General features: G+C 44.2%; 1 protein-coding gene across 1 annotated transcript in view; it reads left to right on the top strand.

Moving 5' to 3' along the window:
• The window catches only part of KMT2C (lysine methyltransferase 2C), a 189,246-nt gene that overhangs the window by 154,023 nt on the left and 15,998 nt on the right, over positions 1-19,225 (top strand). Inside the window, exons 35-45 of the mRNA XM_054514634.1 lie at positions 1,502-1,684; positions 2,311-4,179; positions 5,221-5,540; positions 6,320-8,154; positions 9,215-9,326; positions 10,259-10,337; positions 10,457-10,520; positions 12,385-12,617; positions 15,477-17,174; positions 18,427-18,639; positions 19,016-19,180. Coding sequence (XP_054370609.1) covers positions 1,502-1,684; positions 2,311-4,179; positions 5,221-5,540; positions 6,320-8,154; positions 9,215-9,326; positions 10,259-10,337; positions 10,457-10,520; positions 12,385-12,617; positions 15,477-17,174; positions 18,427-18,639; positions 19,016-19,180 — 6,771 coding nt within the window. The remainder of the gene's footprint in view (positions 1-1,501; positions 1,685-2,310; positions 4,180-5,220; positions 5,541-6,319; positions 8,155-9,214; positions 9,327-10,258; positions 10,338-10,456; positions 10,521-12,384; positions 12,618-15,476; positions 17,175-18,426; positions 18,640-19,015; positions 19,181-19,225) is intronic.

Here is a 19,225-nt window from a genome sequence, read left to right as displayed (position 1 = left end):
CTACTGTCCAAATTCAAAATTGCTGTGATCTCTGGCTTAAGAGGATAAATCATATCCCAAACTCATTGTGAGAAGTGGAGTTCTTGGTCTTTCTGAAACCCTTTCCACTTGAAAGAATAATACTCTTGTTTTTCCTTTGTATCACTGAGGCATCAGCATTATTCCACTTTTTATTCAGTGTTGCAATTTCAGCACCTTCAGACCTCTGTGTCACCTTGCCCATGCTGTAGTTGATCTTGGTGATTCCTTCTTTGTGGTATTTATAAGATAATACCACTTACATGGGTGGCATTTACCACTTCACAGTTATTTCTATTACTGATTCTTTTTTTTCATTGTTCTTAAAAATGTAGTCGTGTCCTTATGATGGGTATCCAAAAGTCAGCAGCAAAAATTTCTTCCCTTATGTACAGGAGGAGAGGGCATGCTCCTGCACACCAGTATTTCCACAGCAAAATGTGGTTAATTCCTCTCAGAACAGTCCTTGTGCTTCTGCCATGCAGCTCCTGCTGGTGTTCCTGGCATTGTGCACACAAGAAGCTGCTGTGGTGCCTCTCCTGAGGGATTTACACTCTGAGGGGTTGAATGAAGGCTGAAATGAAATTCAGAGGAGTACTAGTAAATTTTCACTGTTGCTTTTTACTTTACTTAGCATGCACAATCCCATCACTTACAGGGAAACATGACAGTGATTTTTCTGCTGCTGTGACATTGGTGCTCTCATCCATGTCACTGTTTCATTGTTGGGGGGGATGTATTAAAGCATTTTCCTTTAGGCAAGCCCTACTTGATAGCTGCAGATAAATTTGTGAAAAAGAGGATGTGAGGGCTTGGTTCACAAAAGAAATCACATCCTAGATTGGTGGTAAAACAGGCTCTTTGAAACTTCCATTAGATACTTTAAAGTGTCACTATGGCTGTAAAATGCCTCATTGAAGAGGAATTGCCGTGTCTCCATACAGTTTGTCCTGATCCATAAGCCCATATCCTATGTTTATACTGTTAACTGTTAACAGACTCAGATCTTTAGAGGTCATTTAATGGACTAGACTGTATTTTTCTTGTCATTGAAGTTCTCTACATTAGTGGCCTTTATTGATCCAAACATCATCTGCTGTGCTCAGCCTTCATGTAGTAAGACCACACCAATATGTGATTTGAAAGGTAAACTGGTGCTATTAACGATTTCTTGGCACAGCACAGTGCCTGCAACAGACACCCTCCTGTATAGAAAAGCTTTGCTAATAGGTTTACTAATTTACTAATTGCTAGTAACCTCTTAGTTCCTTCCATATCTGTTAAACACAGAATTTCCATAGAGGTGTGAAATTTTTCTGTTTGGAATTCTTTCCAAAGTGCATAATGTCATTTCCACGAAGATGTGTGTGATTAAAACAGGCTGTACAAATAATTTGGTGATAGATTTTGTAGGAATAACAGATGCAGTGTGCCCACATAGTAAAAGAAAATAATTCTAACTGCATCTTTTCTCTTTTTCCAGCAAAAAGCCAGAGATAATAGAGCTGCTTTGCGCATCAATAAAGTACAGATGTCAAATGACTCCATGAAAAGGCAGCAGCAACAGGATAGCATTGATCCCAGCTCCCGCATCGACTCCGACCTCTTTAAAGATCCATTAAAACAGAGGGAATCAGAACACGAGCAGGAATGGAAATTCAGACAGGTGTGTAGCATTTAAGGTGTTTTGTTATTTTCTCCCTGCTTTTTATTGCATTGTAGGAATCTGTTGTAATAAAACCAGTTTGAATCTTTCTTTGTAGAAGAGTATACATTCAGCCATTCTGCTTGGGAAGAAAATGGATGTTACCAGGAGATAAACTGTTTGTAAAAAACCTTTTCTTTAAATTTTGACTCTTAAATCCTGTGTATTACAGAAACAGGTTGTTCTTTCTCTGCATGGGTGGTCGCTGCAGTAGGTTTTTATTACATCCCTGTATTGCAGTAACTTTGTCCTGCAGACTGCTGCCTCATACGGGGCTGGATGTCTCTCAAAGCCCACACCAGTGCTGCATGTCAGTTACCTTTGTCTCCAGAGTATAAGGTTGGAAAGCAGCGATGCTTTTTAGGCAACCTGGGAAATGCTTATTCCCAGGCAAGCAAGATGCATGTCAAGGTAATTAAACTTTACAAATAGCTGGACTCTCTGCTCCCTTTGCATTTAAAATTTGCAATTATTTGTAACTGATATTGAATGTGTCCTGAGGTTTTAATTATAGATTCAGTCGTTAGAAAGATTTTGTATACCCTAAACTTAGAAGTGTAACATATTTCCTCATCATTTTAAAACAGCAAATGCGGCAAAAAAGTAAGCAGCAGGCCAAAATAGAAGCCACACAGAAGCTTGAACAGGTGAAAAATGAGCAGCAGCAACAGCAGCAGCAACAGCAGCAGCAGCAGTTTGGTTCCCAGCAGCTCCTGAACCAGTCTGGCTCAGACACACCCAGCAGCGGGATCCAGAGCCCCTTAACGCCGCAGACTGGCAGTGGCAGCATGTCTCCTGCACAGCAGACATTCCATAAGGATCTGTTCACAAAGCAGCAGCTCCCTGCTACGCCCACGTCGGCGCCCTCAGATGATGTGTTCCTAAAGCCACAGGCCCCACCTCCCACTCCCACCCGAATCCCAGTGCACGAATCGCTGCCTCAGTCTCAGACTCCTCAGACACCATCACAACAGATGTTTTCTCCAGGTTCCACAAACACAAGGCCTCCTTCTCCGATGGATCCCTATGCTAAAATGGTGGGAACACCCAGACCAGCACCCATCAACCAGAGCTTTGTCAGAAGGAACCCCATTGCCCCCTTGGATTCCTGTGCAGCACAGCCCTCCATATCTCGGGAGCCGTCGGGCAGCAGGCCCTCGCCAGTCAGGGACTCATGTTCTTCATCTCCAGGTAGCAGCGATCCCTATGCAAAGCCCCCAGACACACCCAGGCCTGTCCTGCCGTCAGAGCAGTTCTCCAAACCTCTGGGAGTCCCCCGATCACCCATAGTTATGGAGCAGTCAGGGAAGGTTCCTTTAGCTGCCGGAAGCAGCGATCCGTTTACGAAGCCGGCTCCTAGGACTGACACATTTCAGAGACAGAGAGTAACCTCTGCTGATGCCTATGCACGGCCTCCATTGACTCCCACTCCTGCTCCTGTGGATGGGAGCCCTGGACCTTTCAAAACTCCTCTGCGCCCTCCTCAGTCTCCACAGGATCCTTACTCCTCCATGCCAGCCACGCCCCGGCGCGTCGCTGTCGATCCCTACGAAAGGCCCCCTCTGACGCCCAGGCCCGTGGATAACTTTTCCCATGCCCAGGCCAATGATCCCTACAGCCAGCCTCCCCTCACTCCCCACCCTGCAATGAAGGAGCCTTTTGCGCACCCGCCGCGGATGGTGCGGCAGCAGGGTGATTCTTTCCCTCAGGCTGGGCCCATTTCGAGGCCAGCCTCTCAGGACCCTTACTCCCAGCCTCCAGGTACTCCTCGGCCAGTTGCTGATCCTTATGCCCAACCCCCAGGAACTCCTCGTCCCAGCACGGTGGATCCATATATGCAGCAGCCACCAACACCAAGGCCTGCTCAACCAGCAGATCTGTTTGCTCAGTCCCCAGCAAACCAGCAGAGACATTCTGATCCCTATGCCCAACCTCCTGGAACACCACGGCCAGTTCTCAGTGATCCTTACTCTCAGCAGCCAGCAACCCCAAGGCCAGGGATTCCTGAAGGGTTTAACAGACCTGCCATGACAAGGCCAGGACTAATAACAAGTAGAGATCCTTTCCTGCAGACACCACAGAGCAGGTTGCAGGGCACTTTTGTCAGGCCATCAGACCCATGTTCTCAAACTCCCAGGTCTGCAGGACCTGCAATAACAGATTCCTTTAGCCATGGTGCAGCTACTCCAGCACATGACCCATATGATCAACCACCAATGACTCCAAGACCTCAGCCAGACTCTTTTGGAACTGGTCAGCTGGCCCATGATGCTGCTGAACAGCCACGGCCTGGATCTGAGGGCACCTTCAGTGCATCTGGAAATGCTCCCATGACTTCTCAAGGACAACAATTTCCCAAAGTTTCACAAGTTCCTGGCCCAGCACCCACCACAGGAGTAACAGATACACAGAACACCATGAATATGTCTCAAGCAGATACTGAGAAGTTACGACAGGTGAGAATTCTGATTATATTAAAATTCTGGAAGTAGAAGAATTTCCCCCATTCTTGTTAATACTTAAAAGTTTCTTGCCATTAAATCTAGCTGTGTTAGATACAAATTACCTTAGTTTTACTTAAATGTAGTTTGGTCCTTCTGGCTAGAACCATAATATACAGAATACAGAAACATCCATAATTTCTAAGGAGTTTGGACAAAACCCAAAAAAAAAGAAGCAAAGGATGTATTTGAAGCCACTGAAGACATAGATGGTTGGTCTGTCATAGTGCTTTTAGCTACAGTCTGGGGAAAAAAAAAAACATTTTAAAAGGTCAGTTTGTTCTATTCTGTAACAAATGAGGTGTGGAACTGATTGTCAGTGACTTGTTCACTGGCTGGAGAAGGAGTACTGACAAAGATCTCAGACCACATGTCTGACTTTGCAGTTGGCCAGCATGTTGAGGTGAATCCTTCCCTTGGTCACAGCTCTTCTTGAGGCACATTCACTCCAGGTTTCTGTCCATGAATATCTGGCAAACAGCTCTTGCTAAGAGATAGAATTACATTCAGCTTGGGGAAAGCTGCTCAATCTTGTTTGGAAGGAGGGATGGAAAGTTAATTTAATAGAAAACCAGTGGTTTTATCATAATGGTTATCATACAGAGTTAATTCTGCAGCTATGGTGTAAAAACCTTCTGCTGAATTTTCTTCAGTGGACCTCTAGTCACCTCTGTCTTTTAGAATGCACTTTTCCTGTGGTGAAAGGGCCTGCAATACTAGAATAGAAAAATGGAAAGAGAGTTGCTTCCATGTTAAATGGTAGAATGGGATCACACCATACACTTTACCAAGAGGTGGATGTTAAGTTGGGTTACCAGCACCCTGCACCATTTTGACCCTCCTTCTCATTTGTGAGGTGATTGTTGTTGTTAATAATATTTTCCTATAACAAGTGAAGAATTTCTTTCCTCTAAAAGGCTTAACCTAGCAGAGTGCAACACTTCAAAAGATGTCAGTTGCAGTGTCAAGTATAATGATTTATTTTCTTGTAAACAGCGCCAGAAGCTCCGTGAGATTATTCTACAGCAGCAGCAGCAGAAGAAGAATGCAGTTCGCCAGGAAAAGGCCTTGCAGGACGCAGCAGCTCCTCCCCATGCAGCCCCTCTTCAGCATTGGCAGCAAGACAACTTAAATCCAATCTTTAACCGCCCTCCTCCTCCCTACCCTGGGAATATCAGATCCTCTGTGGTCCCTCCAGGTGGGCCAAGGTTCTCCATGTACCCGAAGGAGCAGCGTGGGCCCTTCCCTGGCGATGGGCAGTTCAACAGGCCCCAGTTTCCAGGAGACATGAACACCATGGGGATGAGACCTCATGGTCTGAGGAGTGAGCTCTTGGATCTCTTAAACTCAGCAGTAGTTAAAGGGGGCATTTTAAACAGCATGAAAAATCATCTACAGGAGCTGATAACCTTCCTGAACTCTGTACGTGCAGTGGGTTTTCCTGTAACTTTTGTTTTTGTAGAATACTTTTGTTTTACACAAAGTATTCTACACTGTTTTGTTGGGAGTAATTCAAAAAAATAAGTGGAGAAACTAGTCAAACTTACATGACCTGAAGCATCTTGTTGTCTGTGGCTTTTGGGGCATTTCTAAAGAAAAAAAAAGTAAAAGACTTTATTTTTGATGTCTTAATAATGAATAAATTAATTTCTAATCAGCATGTTATCAAACATCAGTTTCTGTCTGTAGCACTTTTACAGTGAATGCTGCAATATAAAATGAATGCCAGTATCAACATACATCAGAAGTTAATTTTTTCAGTACCTGGATTTATTTCAGTAATTTCTAAATCCACACACTGAGGGTTTTTTGCTCTGAATTGCATTAATATGTATTTTAATTACTAGGTTAGTTCTGACTGTCAGAGTTTTCTATCCATTATTATTATTATTATTGAAATTGAAAACAGGTTGTTTATTAAACATAATTAAAGCAATTATTTTATTGTAGTCATAAAGCTCATTTAAATGTAAGTATAATTAGTCAAAACATTGATTTAAATATCTTGATGATGCATCATGTACAGCATTTTGGCGAACAGTTATTTAGTCATGTGAGACTGAGAAAAAAAAAATCATTTGCCTTTCATGCTTTATTTTAGATATGGATTTCCAGGAGGGGGCCATGGTCCACCCTCGGGCCAGGAACGTTTCCTTGGTCCTCAGCAGCCCATGCAGCGGCCTGGAGTTCCCCCACAGCTGAGGAGATCCCTGTCCATTGACATGCCCCGGGCAGTGAGCAGCCCGCAGATCAATAGCGCATCCGGGATCCCGCAGCATTTCCCCCCGCAGGGAATCCCGGTGCAGCAGCACAACATCCTGGGCCAGGCCTTCATCGAGCTGCGTCACAGGGCTCCTGATGGCAGGCCAAGGCTGCCCTTCAGCCCTGCTGCTGCTGCTGCTGCCACGGTGCTGGATGCAGCAGCTCAGCACCAGAGGCACCCTGGCTTCCTGCCCAGGCAGGACTTCCCAGGCCCAAGACAGGCAGAGCCGCTGAGACACAATTCTCAAGGAATACCAAACCAGCTGCAGATGGCTGCGGGTTTGGAGCACATCTCCCAGTCCCAGCAGGACCAGATCAATCCTGAGAACCCACCTGCACTTGTGATGCGTTCTCTGGGTCAGCCAGTTGCTGATGCATTCCCAGGAGCATCTTTGTCTACATCTGCACCAAGTGATGAAGCTGCAAACTTGCAGATTCCCAACCAGTCAAGTGATGGTCTAGAAGAAAAGCTTGATCCTGATGATCCTGCTGTAAAAGATTTGGATGTGAAAGACCTTGATGGGGTTGAAGTCAAGGATTTAGATGATGAGGATTTGGAAAATCTGAACCTGGACACAGAGGATGGGAAAGGAGATGAACTGGACACTCTAGATAATTTGGAAACCAATGATCCTCACCTTGATGATCTTCTGAGATCTGGGGAATTTGATTTAATTGCATACACAGATCCAGACCTTGATGTGGGGGATAAGAAAGGAATGTTTAATGAAGAACTAGACCTTAGTGTACCCATTGATGACAAACTAGATATCCAGGGCAAAGCAGAAGAACCCAAACAGAAAGAACAAGGTGATACAACTGTTGCCCCTGCTGAGATCCAGTCTCCACCAAAGAAATCAGCTACAGAAAATGAAATTAAAACAAAAGTACTTTCCCCAAACACTCAAGAGGAAAAGAAGAATGAAAATGAAAAAGGTGATGGAAATACTGAGTCCACAAGTGCTCAACAGGCTGCTGAAGTGGAGTTAAAGGATGGGGAAAAGGCTCCTGGGCAACCTGCTAACCCAGAATTCTCTGACAAAACTCCTGCTGTTCCTAGTCAGGATACAACTGTGCCTAGTCCAGATGCTCAGGGATCTGCTCCGCTGCCTGTTCAAGGAGCAGTAAGTTCCTGCAGTATTTCTGGGTCCACCCCAGTCCTCTCAAGTTTGCTGTCTAGTGAAAGCTCAGACAATGCTGAAGCAAGAACTCTGGGATCTCCATCTCAATCTCTGCCACCCACACAAATGAACCATGGATCAGGTATTCCACAAACACTCATGACACCTGCTGGACAGATCTTGGAAAACACTTTAAATTCCAGTCTGCCCATGGTACCACGAATGAACCATAACTTTTCTCAAGGGTCACCAAATCCAGGATTTATTCAGGGTCAGTCATCTAATCATAACTTTGGGACAGGACAGACATCTAATCAGACTGTGGCTGTACCAAACCGTCCTGGTCCCAGCGGTATCTCTGGTCCCCAGCAGATGATGCTCCCTCAGCCATTAGCTCAGCAACAAAACAGGGAGAGGCCACTTCTGCTAGAGGAGCAGCCACTTCTTCTGCAGGACCTCTTGGATCAGGAGAGGCAGGAGCAGCAGCAGCAGAGACAGATGCAAGCCATGATTCGCCAGCGTTCGGAGCCATTTTTCCCCAATATTGGTATGTGGGTGTCCTGTTTGTCTGTTTTTGGTTGGTGTTCTAAAAATGCAGCAACAAATAGTTAAATAATCAACAGGACTGCCAGAAGCAGGTAAATATGTAGAACTTGAAGGTGGCATAATAAAAATGAGCCTGCCTATTAGCTACAAAGGGAGTATGGAAATTGAGCATGTAGGTGGAATTCTGAACTCTGGCAAGGCTCCTGTTGTCATTACCAGGATCAGGGTAACTCTGCTTTACTGATAATGTTTGTGGCATCAGCTGTGTCACATACTCTCTTTATACTTTTGGTTCTCATGAGATAGGCAGTAAATGCATCCTTTGTAAACAAAATTAAGTGATCAAATGCAGTAGCTGACCTTCTTGATATTTGAGCTATCAATTGTATGTTTATGGTTGTTTTATGATTTATTTTTTGAGTATTTGTTGTGTCACAAGGAAGGGGATTATCAAAAGCTGTTACTAACCCACAGTCTAGGCAAGGCCCAGAAATACCACATATAATTCTGCTTGTACTAAAAAAATTTAAGAAAAACTGTGGTTGCTTGTTTAATATAACCTAGCAGTTTGAACATTCATATCAAGACCATGGCCATCATTTAACTGATAATGAAGCACTAAATTTTGAGAATTGTTTAAGTTGTAACTACAGTGACTATCAAGGCCATTCTCATAGTGCACTCAATGATGGTGTGGCACTTGCCAGTTGAGATCACAGGAACAACTTTTCTTCCTGAGTCTTAAACCCATAAATAGAATTTATTAATCTGTTGGGTCATAGGCCAGATTTGGTCTAGAGCCACTCTCAGACTGACCTGCTTTTGGATGTGTTTTGTGGCTGAAAACAAGGACAGCTGTTGCTGCACCAACTTCTACAGGATACGTGAAACTGCTTATTAACCTTGAATATCAAAGTGGGGAGGACAATTAATGTGAAGTAGGAATGCAGTTAATGTTTTACTGAAGATTTACACATGAACTAAATGTAAACAAATAATTTCCATTTAATAACTTGTGATGTTCAGCTGTGTGATTCACTGCTGCTGATTTTGTCTTACAGATTTTGATGCGATCACAGATCCCATAATGAAAGCAAAAATGGTGGCACTTAAGGGGATCAACAAAGTCATGGCACAGAATAACATGGGGATGCCACCAATGGTCATGAACAGGTAGGCAATTCTTGACACCATTCTTCACGACTACAGAATGTAAAAGGAAATGACAGAGCTCAGGGAAACTGTGTGCAGGAAATGAAAAAAAATATCTGTCCTGTAGTTCACATTTGAAGCTAACACAGGATTACCTCCTAGGAATAAAGCCAGTGTGGCAGTAGGAGCTATAAAAGGTACTCAAATGCATCAGATTTGTGTTCCAGTTGTAGTGTCATGGGTCAACATGGCCAGCATGTTGATGCTCTTCTTGTTTTCCCACTTGCTGATGAGGTAATGACACATCTCCCACGGGTTGTGCTAGAAAACTGGGGGTGGCCATGTAACAGTGGAACCTCATGTTGCAGCAAATCATTTAATGCTGGGTATAAGTAAGATTTTAGCCCAAGTAGTGGAAGTTCCATCCTCTCCTTAAATCCCTTCTGAGGACAAAAGGAGCCATGAACGGTGCAGGCTGCACCATGGCTGTCCTTAGGGCAGGTGGGGAGTCCATGGGCCAGGAGGGATCTGTGCCTCTTCTTTTTGTGTGGCCCTTCAAACTGGATTTTCCCTGTCCAGTGCCCCATGATAATAAATGGCTTACCCAAGGTGTGCATTTACCCAACTGCAGTTCTCTCTGATGGTGGCCATGAAACCTAAATACATTCAGCTGTATTTCTTTAAATTATAAAATACAAATACAGACTTGTGTGTGTTTTCACTATTCTAGCACAGTAGGTCATGTTTACTTCATCTTTCTGAAAAATGTAAAATGCAATAGTTTCAACCAAGGGCAAAATTCTGTCTGTATTCTCCAGATGTTGAAAAGGTTTGGTACAGAAGTTCAAGTGCATGTCTGTATAATATTTGGGTGCTTTGTTTAAGTTGAACATAATAAAGTTGTCTCTCCTAATGTGCTGGTTTGCAAGGTTACAATTTCTGTTTCTCAATAGGTTTCCCTTTATGGGTCAGCCAGTGCCAGGGGCTCAGACCAGTGAAGGCCAAAATCATATGCAACAGGCAATTACACAGGTAATGCAACTGGATATGGGCTTGAAACAAAACTGTTCAATACTGATCACTAAGTTTTGGGTATTTTAACTGAATCATGATTTAATATCCTTGTCTGTCTGTTTTACTGAAATTTCTAGGATGGAAGTTTGACACCTCAGATTTCTAGACCTAATCCTCCCAATTTTGGTCCTGGTTTTGTCAGTAAGTAGAGATTTGATTATTTATTTTATGGGTTGTTGTTTTTTTTTCATTTTACAGTTCTCTTTTTCTGGAAGCTATCATCAACAAAACCCCATAAGGAAAGAGGGAAACAGAAAATTAACATTATTTGGATTTGTGTGACAGCAATAATTTATTAACTGGCAGACTGCTGTATTAGAAACCTGGTCTTGGGTTGTGTTGCAATATTCTGAGCTCAATGAGAACAGCTGTGTGTTGATGGAATTTTTTATTTCAGAAGCAGAAAGTTTTGTGCAGCATCATTGTCATTTGAACAAATACCAGAAAAAGCTTTCCAGGCACTGGTTAGGCAAGCCTGGCTGGTGAAACACAGTTGGTGAAAGCAGAAATACACTGCACTAGCTTTTTGCATTCCATATTTCTGGCTGCCCTTGATCAATTGTGAATCCTAATCTCTGTGATGAGGAAGATTTATTAGCAGAAATTAAAACTGAGCATATGTTGGGAGAGGAAGACCGCGTGTAAATAAGTGTTTCTATCACTACAAATGCTTCACTTGATATTTGTGAATCAGAAACAGAAGTAAACACCTTCACATTTTCCAGAAGTTGAAGTAGCAGCACCGAGTATGCAATAAGGAGCTTTGGCAATATTATGTGTATTAATTATTTGTGGTGTGATTCCACATGGCACTCAGCATTGCCCTGCTCTGGTTGGGTGGTGCTGGGTTCTGAGCACTTGAGTAAATCTGGTTTTCAGTTCAGTAGTAGTTACTCTTACCTGGAACTCATTAAAATTTCACTGCTTTCATGTTTCTCATTAACTCTCAGTGTTTCCACTCAATTGTCCCCTCAGTTTTTGGGATCAGTTCTGCAGAACTTTTCCCTGAAAGCACCTTGAGGCTGTAGCTCACTCTGAGTAGGTTTAGTTGAGCTGTTCAGTCAGAGCTGGCACTGACACAGTGACTCCTGGAGGAGAAGGTGGCAGGGTCTGGAGCACAAGGAGGACGTGGTTATATTGAAATCATGGAGCTCTGTGGTATCTCTGTTAAACAGGGGTCTTCACAAGGAAAATCTCTGCTTATTTGTGGTGTCCCAGCTCACTGAAAATGTAATCAGGAGACAAATGGCACCATCATCAGTGTTCTCTCTTGCTTTCTGTGTTAGTGCAGGTCAAGTGTTATCAGACATGGTTGTTTGCCTCCAGAAAAATATCAGAGAGCAATGGACTGCCCATGGCAGACAAGCATTTCTCATTTGAAAGAAGAGCAATGTCTCAGTTACAGCCTAAATGAGAGACATTTATTTTGGGGGCATGAAACGACACTGCTGCTGAAGGCCCCATGCTGAGGGCTGGGACTGACAAAGTGATTTTTACAAAGAACAGTATATTTCTTTCAGTTTGTGAATATTTGATTGTGTTCATAATTTTAATATTTTTCTTCGAAGTTGTAATAAAAATAAATTCTATATGTACAAGTCTTCTGCAAACACCACAATTAATCAGGCCACGTTTCCTTTGTGTCCTTGCTCCCTGATCTCTTTGTACTTGAGTACTTCCAGAGATCTTCCATGTCCCCTCTTCTGTGGCAGGACAGGGAATCACTGCGTTCTGTAGCAGTTCTCAAAGCCACCTTTGCTCACTGGCAAGTTGTGTTTCCTCTCACAAATGCAGTAATTTGGATATCTGTCTCATTTACTCAGGTCACTCCAAGAACATACCACTTCTTGAAATACCAAGTTCCCTATCAAATTTGGCTGAATTTGACCACTAGTTTCTTAAAATAAGGGGGGGAACCTGATGGTTAAACTTGAGCTTTAAAAAGTAGGATGAGAGCTCATCTCCAGGATGAGATCATATCACACTTCATTTCCCTTCTCTGTAGATGATTCACAACGAAAGCAATACGAGGAATGGCTGCAGGACACACAACAACTGCTCCAAATGCAGCAGAAGTACCTGGAGGAGCAGATTGGAGCCCACAGAAAGTCCAAGAAGGCCCTTTCAGCCAAACAGCGCACGGCCAAGAAAGCCGGCCGGGAGTTCCCAGAGGAGGATGCAGAGCAGCTGAAACACGTTACTGAGCAGCAGAGCATGGTCCAAAAACAGCTAGATCAGGTAATCATCTGGAATCCAGACTGTTCTCCTTGGCACTGAGCTCTCACAGGGGTAGTGAGTCTCTCCTTCAAATCTTCTGAAAGACACAGTGGAGCTCTACCTGAAGGAGCCACTCCCTGTTTTGTTCTGCGTGTGTGTAACAGCGTTGCTCTGGAGTGTAGGTGACACTGGAGCTGCAAAGGAGTATTCTGTGACAAACATGACAAAAAGCTGGGTTAGTACTTTGGGAAGAGGGGAATTCCTTGGCAAAATGACTTGGAGCAGAGTTCTTGGCACCATGCAAAGCGAAATGAAACATTCAGAGAAAAGTTTTAACGTGCAGGACTTTGTTTCAGTCTTGAATGAATGTCCTAACTCAATGTCCTTTTTTTTATAGTTTGAAAATCTATTTTTATTATATCTTTAGTGTTAGACTAGTTTTATGGTCTGTCTCATTCCTAGATGCTGATCATCAGTATTGTGTCATGGAATAACACAGGTCAAAGGGATGTCTGGAGATCTTTTAGTCATGATCAAAGCAGAAGTAGCCTCATGATTAAATCAGGTTACTCAGCACCTTGTCAGTCAAGTTCTGTAAGTCTCCAGGGGAAGAGATTTCCCAGCCTTTCTGGGCCCCTGTTTCTACATGTAACTACTTTAACTGGGCTTTGTTTTCCTTTCCTTACATTCAGTTTGAATTTCATGTATTGTAACTGTGATAATAGTGAGATGAAACCTGTGATAGTTTTGCTAATATGCTTTGCCCACCAGTAGTTAGTGCTGTGTTCCTCAAGACTTTTATTATAAATTACCTGGCATGATTTTCAGGATCAACTAGTCCTGCTGAAAATGAAAATGCTTTAGAATTATCCTTTACTAGTATGAAGGAAAAAACTTGGCAGCAGACAACTTGGAATGAAGTCCTGAGCAATATCTGACCCTCGAGTTCTGCTGTATTGCTTCAAGACAAAGTATGTGCTGGATGGGATACTAGTTGGCTCATCTTTCCACTGTGTGGAAGAGGGATGGAGTGGGTAAATTATTTCTACATAATTTTTTTCCCTTTCCACAATGAATCACAAGTAGAACAAATGCAAAAAAAATTCCCTTTAACCAATTTTTATTGTACATACAAGAGTCTAATCTTTTGGTGGAATTAGACTGAAGTAACAGCTGTTAACCATGCCATTGCTGGCAGATCCATTTACTGCCCCATAATTAAGGTTCTCCTATTGGTAATTTTTAAATTTAAGTTTAATCTCCTGCTAGCAGAAGCCATGCACTGCCCTGTAGCCACTGATTTAGACCAGTGGTTGATTCATCCACGTCCTAAGCAGCATTTTGTTCTGTACCTAATAGGAGCTTAAATGAGGTTTAAAGCATAGTTTTAACCACCTTCTATTGGAAGCAATTTGCCACTCTTTCAAATCAGATCAAGTAATTTTTCTGCAATCAAGCTCCTGTTAGTTTTTGAAAAGTCTCTGTGTGTATGGAGAGAGAAAAGAGCTCCTGGATCCCTGGGAGTGGCTGGTCCTGGACACAGGCACAGAGAGCACAGAGCTGACTGTGCCCCAGGAGCTGATGTGAGTCAGGGTGATTGGCCAGGCATGGAGCCACACAGACACTGCCAGATGGCCCCTGTGGCACCGTGCCTGTGCTCACAGGCTCTGCCCTGCCCTCCCTGCACTGCTGAAATCTCCAGCTCAGCTCAGGGCCTCTGGGTGTGCTCAGCCCCGGGCCTTGGACACCACAGCTCATTCCAGGGACAGTCATGGCTGGTCCAGCCCTGGAGGTTGTGGTGCTTTGGGGGCCTCATGGTACAGCCCCACAGAGCCAGCACAGGTTTAGTGCTGTAGGACCACAGAGAAGCCCTGGAGCACTGGGTCTGTGCAGTGCAGATGGATCCAGTCAGTGGCTCTGTGCAGTAGCACTGTTTATCCAGCAGTGTCAGTGCCAAGGCAGAGCTCATAAATCATCTTGGACCTGGGATTATTGTGTAAATAACCTTCTGGGTGCATCTGTCCTGCAGCATGAAGTGTGTCCTATGGCATCACTGTTACCCTGAGCTTTCTGTCTTAGTCCTTGCTTCAGATAAAGGAGAGGGCTACACACAATTCAAAATCCATTACAGAGCTTCTCTATCCCTACATAAGCTGTGGAAGTCATAATCAAATGAGCATTAGAGAGAGGGAGATTTTCCATAATGTATGTATCATCAACCAGTGCATTGCAAATCCTTCTATTTTTGTTTTAGTTGGGTCTCTGCAGTGTTTCTGAAAAGCTCTTGCTTGTTGAGTTGACAGTGTTGTGTCCTTCCCTCAACTTCTCCTGTGTGTCTAAGCTACAAGGCATAACTTGTAGTGCCCATGTTGAGTTTATTTTGGTCTTAAAATCTTAAATTTTCAAGCTGCAGTTGCAATTTTCATCTGATACGGGGTGTTTGAGGATCTGCCTGTGAACAAATGGGAATATCCATCACTGGTTTCCTGCAAACTTTTCCTTTCCAGTTACATCTTTTTAAAATGTTGCTGATGTGTGAACATCATCCATCTCACTGTTTCCCTTTTCCTGTCAGTTCCCAACTGTTGTATTCTGTGCATGGATGATAAGATCTGTAGGACAAGGATCACTGCTGGTTTAGGTTTGTATATTCTCTCGGTGAGTCTTGATGTGTAATTAGAACTTCAAGACACTGCTGTTTTGTCTGAGGTCTTGAGCTGGGGAGTATTTCTGATGAAATAGTGGCTGTTTAGCATTAAAAACACTGCAGAAATTCTGAGGTTGGTTGTCTCCTGGAAGTACAGTGGTGAGTTACATGCTTTATGCTGCTCACACAGCCAGTTTGTGGCAGAGGTGAATAATGACTGTTTCAATGTTTAGATCCGGAAGCAGCAGAAGGAGCACGCGGAGCTGATTGAGGAGTACCGGATCAAGCAGCAGCAGCAGCAGCAGCAGCAGTGTGGGATGGCCCCACATTCCATCATGCCAGGGGTCCAGGGCCAGCCTCCCATGGTTCCAGGAGGAACAGCACCAGCAATGAATCAGCAGAGCTTCCCCATGGTGGCACAGCAGCTCCAGCATCAGCAGCACGCAGTGGTGATGCCTGGGCAATCCAACCCCACCAGGATGCCAAATTTACCCGGGTGGCAACCTGCCAACCCTGCGAGTCACATTTCCATGAATCCAGCGAGGATGCAGCCTCCAATGACACCACTGCCAATTACTCCTGGTGCACCAGCTCCTGTGCCTGGCCCAAATGCAGCTGCACAGTCAGGGCCACCCCCAAGGGTGGAGTTTGAGGACAACAACCCTTTCAGTGAAAGCTTCCAGGAGCGGGAGCGCAAGGAGCGCTTACGCGAGCAGCAGGAGCGGCAGCGCATCCAGCTGATGCAGGAGGTGGATCGACAGAGAGCTCTGCAGCAGAGGATGGAGCTGGAGCAGCACAGTATGATGGGGCCTGAAATGAACAACAAAACATCTTTATCTCAGATACCTTTCTTCAATTCTGAGCTGCCTTGTGATTTCATGCAAACCCCTCGGCCCATGCAGCCGTCCCCACAGCAGCAGCAGCAGCAGCAGATGGGGCAGATCCTGCAGCAGGGTGCTGTGACCTCCCCTCCTGCCACCAATTTTATGCAAAGCACAGAGCGAAGGCCAGTGGGACCTGCAGCTTTTGGACCTGATGCATCTGCTGGTGCAGGTGGAGCCCCCAATTTCCATAATGTAAAACAAACTCATGGGAATCTCCCTGGGGCTGCCTTTACGCAGAACCAGGTCAGGCCTCCGTTCCCTTCCACTGTCCCTTCATCTCCAGTGCTGGGGGGCAGTGCCTCATGTGGGTCGGACACTGGTGTGCCCCAGGCTGCAAACATCCCTGTATCAGGCCAGTCTCTCATCCAGCTCTATTCTGACATAATCCCAGAAGAGAAAGGCAAAAAGAAAAGGACACGGAAAAAGAAAAAGGACGACGATGCCGAGTCCATAAAAGCCCCATCAACTCCGCACTCGGATATCACTGCACCATCAACCCCGACCATTTCTGATGCTACCTCCACCCCCACAGTGAACACCCCCAATGAGCCAGGGCACCAGGATGAACTGGAGTCCGTGGAGCTAACGGGCCCCTCGACATCCAACACAGGAGAGAGTTCCCCAGAGCTGGAGGGGAAGCTCCCCAGCAGCAGCAGCAGCGTGTCCCAGAAACAGCCCGGGGGAAATGCAGAGGCTGAAAAGGCTAAAATGGACACACCCAGCAGCCTCCAAGAAGTTAAACTGGAAAAGGCAGAAACTGATCAATGCTCAGGTCAAGCTGAGCCTAAACCAGAAAATCCAAGCAGTATTAAGGTGGAGGAGGATAAGGTCACCTCACAGCCAAGCTCTTCAGCTCCGAGTCCAGCACAGCCACCCGGTGCCCTGGCAGCCAAAGGGGAGTCAGGGAATGAACTGCTGAAACACCTGCTAAAAAACAAGAAGTCCTCCTCTCTTCTAAATCAGAAACCAGAGAACAGTGGCCGAGCAGAAGAGGAGGCTTCTGGGGATAAAAAGTTAGCAGAGAAGCAGAGTCCAGCTGAAGGAATGGTGAGCCTGGTACTGTTTTGTTACACTGTGGTCAGCAGCAGCCCAGCCTAGCCTGTGCCTTACTGTGGGCATGTGTGGGGACATAACCTGCCTGTTCAAGGGTAGAGGAAACAGCTTTAAGAAACTTTAGCCTCTTTCCTGTCTTTTTTCCACAAGTAAATCACCTCTGCTGAGCAAAGAATGAATTTTAATATGGCTTCTTTGGTCAGCATATTCAGAAGTCACTAAAATGTAAAAAAAATATATTTTTCTATAGAAAATTGTCTTCAAAAAATACCACTTCTTAATATTAAGGCAGGATTTTACAGTATGATTCCTAATTATTCACTGGTATGTACAGAACATGATGTATCTCCTTTCTCCTTTGACTCCACCTGAGTTGTCTGTATGATCTATTAATTTATAAGGTCTTTAAAAACAGACCTAAAGAAAAGTGCTTTCTGTGTGGAAGTAGGATGCACTTTATACTTAGACTTGTTGGTCATTTTATTGTAATCTTAATCTCTGCTTTTGGATTTTGACTGCCTAAACTCTAAATTCATTCTTAACACGAAATTTAAGTGTGTTTAAAAGAAAAAAAATACTCATAAAAGTAAAGGTAATTGTGAGCAGCAGGTAATTAACCGTTGAAGATCCACAGTTAAAACATGCGATAGGGATATTAGAATACTGATGGTAGGGTTCATGTAGGGCTGTTTAAAATAATAATGAATTTTTTAAGAATGGACTTTCTTTTGGCTTGCCCCTGTAGCATTAGCATCCCATCCTGATTGCTTTTACCCAGCTTTGCTTCCATGGGAAGAAAGGCTTTGCAGATTTGTACTGGAAGTATTTAAGCAAGTGGAACAATCCAGAAAGATTTCACAACACATTTTTTGTTGCTAACCTCAAAATACTTTGGTATTATATTAACTTCCATGCCTCTCTTCTGCCACCAAGTCTGTGTTTCATTAGGCCCTTGTGAACATCTCCAAGGTTTCATGCACATGTAACTTTATTTTAGGGGGTATTCAAAAGAGAATGTTACTGGCCTGTGAGTCTTTAATGATGTTTTCAGATGTCAGTGGTGTTAATGGGAAGTCATAATTCTGTCTGTAGGGACAGTTTAGCAGTTCCACCTGCCAGTAAAATCCACTTTGTTATCAGTGAGATTTATTACTCTGAGCCTGTGCTTTCAGAATCATGCAGTAAATTGGAGTGAACTGTGTATTAACATGTCAAAAATTGTGCTGCACTTCCTTTTTTCACACAGCAAACTGCAGTAGCCCAGATGCAAGGTACATTTGGGTGCAGTAACAGCCAGCTCCAGAGAGCAGATGTAGGACCTGAAACCAAGAAGCAGAGAAACAAGCGGGCTCAGAGGACGGGAGAGAAGGCAGCTCCACGCTCCAAGAAGAGGAAAAAAGAGGAAGAAGAGAAGCAGGCAGTTTATCCTAATGCAGATACCTTCATCCAGCTGAAACAGGTGAGTGCAGGGGCTGGCAAAGGCAGCCCAGAGGCCATGTGGAGCTGTGGATTTCTCCCAGTGGAAGTGAAGTTGATGCTTAAGTTGAATTTTGAGCACAGGTTGGGGAAAATGTGAACTTCCACAAAATCAGGGAATTTAAAGTTTGGTGTTTAATTCTGGGAGGTGGGCTGACATGGCAGGTAGTCCCAAAGCCACAGAATTCCTGTCAGCTCTGGCAGCCTCTGGATGAGTGGCAGGGAGCTGGAGCTGAACAATTTCCTGACAGTGGATAAATTCCAATTCTTCTTTTAAATTAGAAACCACTCTACTGACTGGAGAATTGCAGTGTTCTGTCTTAGACTTAATTTCTGACTTTTTTTTCCTTTTAATACAGCAACTTTCTCTTCTGCCTTTGGTGGAACCAATAATTGGAGTGAGCTTTGCACACTTTCTCCCTTATGGCAGTGGCCAGCTCAATGGTGGAAATCGACTTGTGGGAAGTTTTGGCAGTGCTACTCTTGATGGGGCTTCAGATTACTACTCCCAGCTCATTTACAAGGTATGGTTTTAATCTGGATTTCTGTGGTGTGCTCTCTGTGGGAAG

Source organism: Molothrus ater, chromosome 1 (assembly GCF_012460135.2).
Source record: "Molothrus ater isolate BHLD 08-10-18 breed brown headed cowbird chromosome 1, BPBGC_Mater_1.1, whole genome shotgun sequence".
Classification (NCBI taxonomy): Eukaryota; Metazoa; Chordata; class Aves; order Passeriformes; family Icteridae; genus Molothrus; species Molothrus ater.
Note: the sequence above shows the minus strand (reverse complement) of the source record. Positions and strands in the feature narration are given on the sequence as shown.